At 40.1% G+C, this 4,853-nt stretch overlaps 1 protein-coding gene across 1 annotated transcript; it reads left to right on the forward strand.

The window, feature by feature from the left end:
• The first annotated feature begins 310 nt into the window (after positions 1–310).
• Positions 311–3,298, forward strand: eif1ad (eukaryotic translation initiation factor 1A domain containing). Its single transcript, XM_005719465.1, has 5 exons — positions 311–496; positions 777–895; positions 2,122–2,230; positions 2,640–2,748; positions 2,843–3,298. Exons 2-5 carry the CDS (start codon positions 809–811, stop codon positions 3,069–3,071), a joined length of 534 nt encoding a protein of 177 aa, XP_005719522.1. The 5' UTR covers positions 311–496; positions 777–808; the 3' UTR covers positions 3,072–3,298.
• The last annotated feature ends 1,555 nt before the right edge of the window (positions 3,299–4,853 follow it).

A 4,853-nucleotide genomic window follows, 5' to 3' on the forward strand; every position in this document is an offset into this window, starting at 1 on the left:
GAAAACACTTTGAACGATAGAGGAGCAACAACGTTCGTGTTCTTGAATGTTCCTTTAATCAAAACAACCTCATTTTCCCACAATGCCAAGGGAAGGTAACGGAACAGCTGGTCTTTAGCAGTAGCTTCTAAAATAAGAAACAAAAGTCGTCGTAAATTAGTGATATAATCTTACGGTGAATTACAATGAATCCTGAAATTCATTTACATAAATTTAGTCACATTTTAACCAGTCATTAAAAGGGCTTTTAGCGATAAAATGAACATTTTACACGTATGGAACTTTTATTTTGAAAATATACCCCACTTGACATCGGAAGTGTAACGTTCCCTGTCTTTCCCCGCACTGTGGACTGAAAACAAGAACGCATGTCATTCCATTTTTTTTGTGACTGAATATTTCAGGTTCTTTTTGTACACGAACGTATACCTGCTGCTCGGAGACAGATTCTACGTCAAAAAGACAAACAGCCACTCCTGTCTTTCTTTCTTTCAAGGTAGTATTTAACCTGCTAATGTGGAGACAGCTAATGTTAGCCTTTTCCGCTAAGTTATTATTCGTAAGCAACTACTTACTGTTTAGAAGAAAATTGGCAGAGGAAGTTTAAATTATTAAGGTACACAGAAAGTTTTATAGACGTTTATAAAGAAAAAAATATTAAATTTTGCTGGTAATCACATTAAGCTGACCTTTCAGCGTTGGTTGTTACTGTTAGGTCTAGCCTTTAAATGTGTCTTTAGTTAACTAGAACTTTCGACCCACTCTTTCTTTCTCAGCTGGCGAAGGAACGTGAAGGCTGTCGGTTATAATGTCACAGGCCACTAAACGCAAACACGTTGTCAAGGAGGTTCTTGGAGACTTTGTCACACCCACAGAAAACCAGCAGATCGTAAAGGTAAACTTTGTATAAAGTTCCCTGTATTTCCTACATACTACAACATTCACATTTTAGTAATCAGCAGCATACACTGGATACTTGTGTACTTAGGTACAGATTGGAAGTACAGGTAAGACCCCCATTTAACTCCAGAGCTGCCTTAAAGTGGACATGTAACACCACTTGTAGAAAGGCTTATTTACACTGTGGTGCCCTGCTCAAACCCAAACATTAACGCTAACAAGTGGATTTTTCCTGTTTCAGTGCAGGTATTTAAAAGTGCAATGGCAGGGAGAGCCTTCAGCTTTCAGGCTCCTCTTCTGTGGAATCAGTTTCCAGTTTGGATTCAGGAGAAAGATGCCCTCTCTACTTTTAAGACTAGCATTAAAGCTTTCCTTTTCATATATAGATATAGTTAGGGCTGAATCAGGTGACTGCAATAGATCTAGGCCTCCAGGGGCTTCAAAGTGTTTCTTCCTCACTCAGTGTTTTCACCCACTGTGTTTATACACCACCAGTGAATCATTAGTTATTACTATTCTCTTGATCTCTTCCCCAGTGTCTTTTTCTCTTTCTGCCTCCCCTCGCCCCCGATTGCAGCAGATGGCTGCTCCTCCCTGAGCCTGGTTCTACTGGTGCTTGCTCAAAGGGGGTCATTTGATTCTTTTCTCTCTATTATTGTAGGGTCTCTACCTTACAATATATGGCACCTTGAGGTGACTTTCCTTGTGATTTGTTGTTATTTAATGTAAATAAAATTGAACTGAATTGTCCAGTTTTGGTGAGCCTGTGCAAATTATAGCCTCAGTTTCCTGTTCTTAGCTGACACCTGACCCAGTGTGGTCTTCTGCGGCTGTAGTCCCTTTACAACAAGGTTTGATATGCTCTGTGTTCAGAGATGCTCTTCTGCACATTGTGGTTGTAACGAGTGGATATTTAACTATTCTCTGTAAATTGTAGTGATAATTGTGTCTCACATCAGCAGTTTCTGAAAATATTTAGACCAGCTTGCTGACACCAACAACCATGCCACATTCAGTGTCACTTAAATCGCCCTTCTCCCCCATTCTGATGCTCAGTTTTAACTTCCGCAGGTTGTCTTGACCATTTTCACACACCTAAGTCCATTGACCATCCTCTGCAACATTTTACATTAACAAGCAGTTGAACAAGTGCACCTCATAAAGTGGCTGTTGAGTGTATTTTTCTGATTCCATGTTTCCTCTGCTTCTTCACTTTTACAGGTAACTGGGAGCCGTGGTAACAACCTACATGATGCTGTAACAGCTCAGGGTGAGACCTTCTTGGTGAGCATGCCCACCAAGTTCCGCAAGAACATCTGGATCAAGAGAGGTAAGCAATGGAAAGGGAAGTTACGTGTTTAAAAGTTTGAGTAATAATCCAGTGACAGCTGGTGGCAAATATTATTTAGTGGCTTGTGGCACAGACGTTCATGCTGCACCGTGTGTGCTGCTGCCCACAACAAAATTGGGGTGCTTTTTGTGGGCTTACTAATTAGTTTACACTTTTGATATTTCACTGCACCTTACTTGCTGGAGACTTATCAGCTGCACATCCATAATGTATACAGTACAGTGAACCTCGTTGTCATGGTGTTCATTGCCTTTTCAAAACAAAAGAATAATATATATCGTAGTGCAAACATATAAGTTAGTAATGTGATCTCCCGCTAGCTAGTACTGGTCTAATTAAGACCCCCATTTATGTTCATTCATTTAAATTTCATCTTCTCACTCCAAAGGTGACTATGTGATTGTGGATCCTATTGAAGAAGGAGAGAAGGTGAAGGCAGAGATCAGCTTTATTCTCTACAAGGATCACATTCAATACCTACAAAAACAGAACCTCTGGTAGGTGGGAACACACTGCACAACCTTTACGTTCCTCGATCAGCCTCATTTGTCACATGTTTTGCACTTTTTACATTTTTTTTCTTGTCTCCAGGCCAGAGGGCTTTATGGACGAGCATTCGACGCAGGATAAGACAAAGAAAAAGCTGGAAAAGGACGAGGACGAGGATGCTAGTGATTCTGAAGATGACGATAGCGACCTCTTTGTAAACACTAACCGCTGTAACTATCAGTACAGTGAAAGTGAGGAGGAGGAGGACGATAGCGAAGAGGATGAGGACAGGGATCAGGACAAAGAGAAAAGGAGGGAAAATGCCTCATAGCAGCAGCACTGAGGACACGGACAATCAGGAGTTGTGAAACAGATGCGACAGCATGCTCTCCTGTATTGCTGTCATCACTGACTGACGCTATGATGATCTGAAGCAATGGTCCACCTGCAACAGCGCCCTCTGCAGTTCATGTACTGAATGGCTGGGCTCATTCAATGTATTTAGTAATTCCTGCTTGTTTTACAAATCTGTGAGATTAAAATGTATCTGAAATTTAACATGGGATACATTTCTAGTGTTTTTTTCTGATGATAGGTCCATTGCACATCACTGGTACCTTATATAAAAGGGCACACAGTATATTTGTACGATGACGTTAAATTTATGCAACCTTTTCCGTAGAAACCTGTTTAATTTTGCTGCCAAAGAAAATCCAAATGTCCTATTGGTGCTGGATATGGTTCTAAAAATTATTGTATCAGCTTGAGTTACAAATGAAAGCTGTTTTATTTTCATCTTATCCAGCAGCAAAAGTTAATTTGTGAAATGACTGAAAAGCTTTTGAAATGGAATAAATCCCAAGCAGAGTATGCTTATGTCACACTGACTCGATATTTCCTGTGCATGTCTCCATCTTGCCGGATTCAAGACTTAATCCTGAATGCATTTCATTATTACGCAGTCAAGCAGCCATCTCCTCCGGAAAAGGTTGTGTAGATGTCACACTAGCATATCTGGAAAAAAAACTACAATATATGGATTCTCAGAAATTACATCACAGTGTCGTCAGCGCACAGAAAATTCCTACTGCAAGCGGAACCAGTCCCACGCCTTTTTGGCTGACTCATTTCTTCCCCCAAGGTGTGAGAAAACTTCGTCATAACTCACATGACATTAAACAGAAGAGAGATGATTCCTGTCATTACAATTTTGCTCTCACTGAGTAACTGCACAATGAAAGCATCTATGTCGTATTTTGACAAAAATAATTTTAAATAAGAATGTACACTCAGTTTTTTCAAAAGCCCATGAATACCTGAAATGTATCCTACAATAATTATATCAAATAATACATGTAGTGAAACACTGCGCACTAATCTATACATGAATTAAACACTGCGGTCATACACACGAACTGCTGAAGGAGCTTTATTGGATTTAACGCTCCACTTTGTGACAGTGCACAAAACTGGAGGAGAACAGACCTGTTTTTCCTCCCTGTCAAGGACGGGAAACACCAACCAACTCCACCTTTGCCTGACGCCTTTAGCCTCAGTGTTTGGATGAATGCCAATCTCTTATTTATCGCCTAAAGTTTAATACTGTAGTCCACTATCAGTTGGATTTTAATTCCACTTGTAATGGGATGAGATTGTTTCAGTCTTGATCATTTATGAACTCAGACATGAAAATCCAGATATATATTACAATAAAACAGATATCACATTTGTTTGGTTTGTTTTGAGCCTTGGCACTGCAAAACTAGCTCAGCTGCTGTAACCTGAAACTCGAATACCTGTTGTCTTGTTTAACTCATTCAATTCAATTCAGTTTTATTTATATGGTACGGTGGCCCTGAGAGGCCGAATGGACTGCAACTTAAGAAAACACCAGCAATAAGAAAAATGCTGCAAAAGCACACAAAACACAACGGAAATAGGAAAAACAAACAAAACAGAAATAGGAAAAAACTGATTTCCTAAAGCACAAGGGAAGTGTTCCTGGGAGACACCTCTGGCAAAACCAGGTTCAGGGGCAGGTACTCTCATGTACTTCATCTAGCTGTTCAGAAATTACTGACAGCATGATAGCATTTAGCATCAGCTCCAGAGG

This window comes from Pundamilia nyererei, unplaced genomic scaffold (genome assembly GCF_000239375.1).
Source record: "Pundamilia nyererei isolate P.nyererei 1_Seehausen unplaced genomic scaffold, PunNye1.0 scaffold00001, whole genome shotgun sequence".
NCBI classification, from domain to species: Eukaryota; Metazoa; Chordata; class Actinopteri; order Cichliformes; family Cichlidae; genus Pundamilia; species Pundamilia nyererei.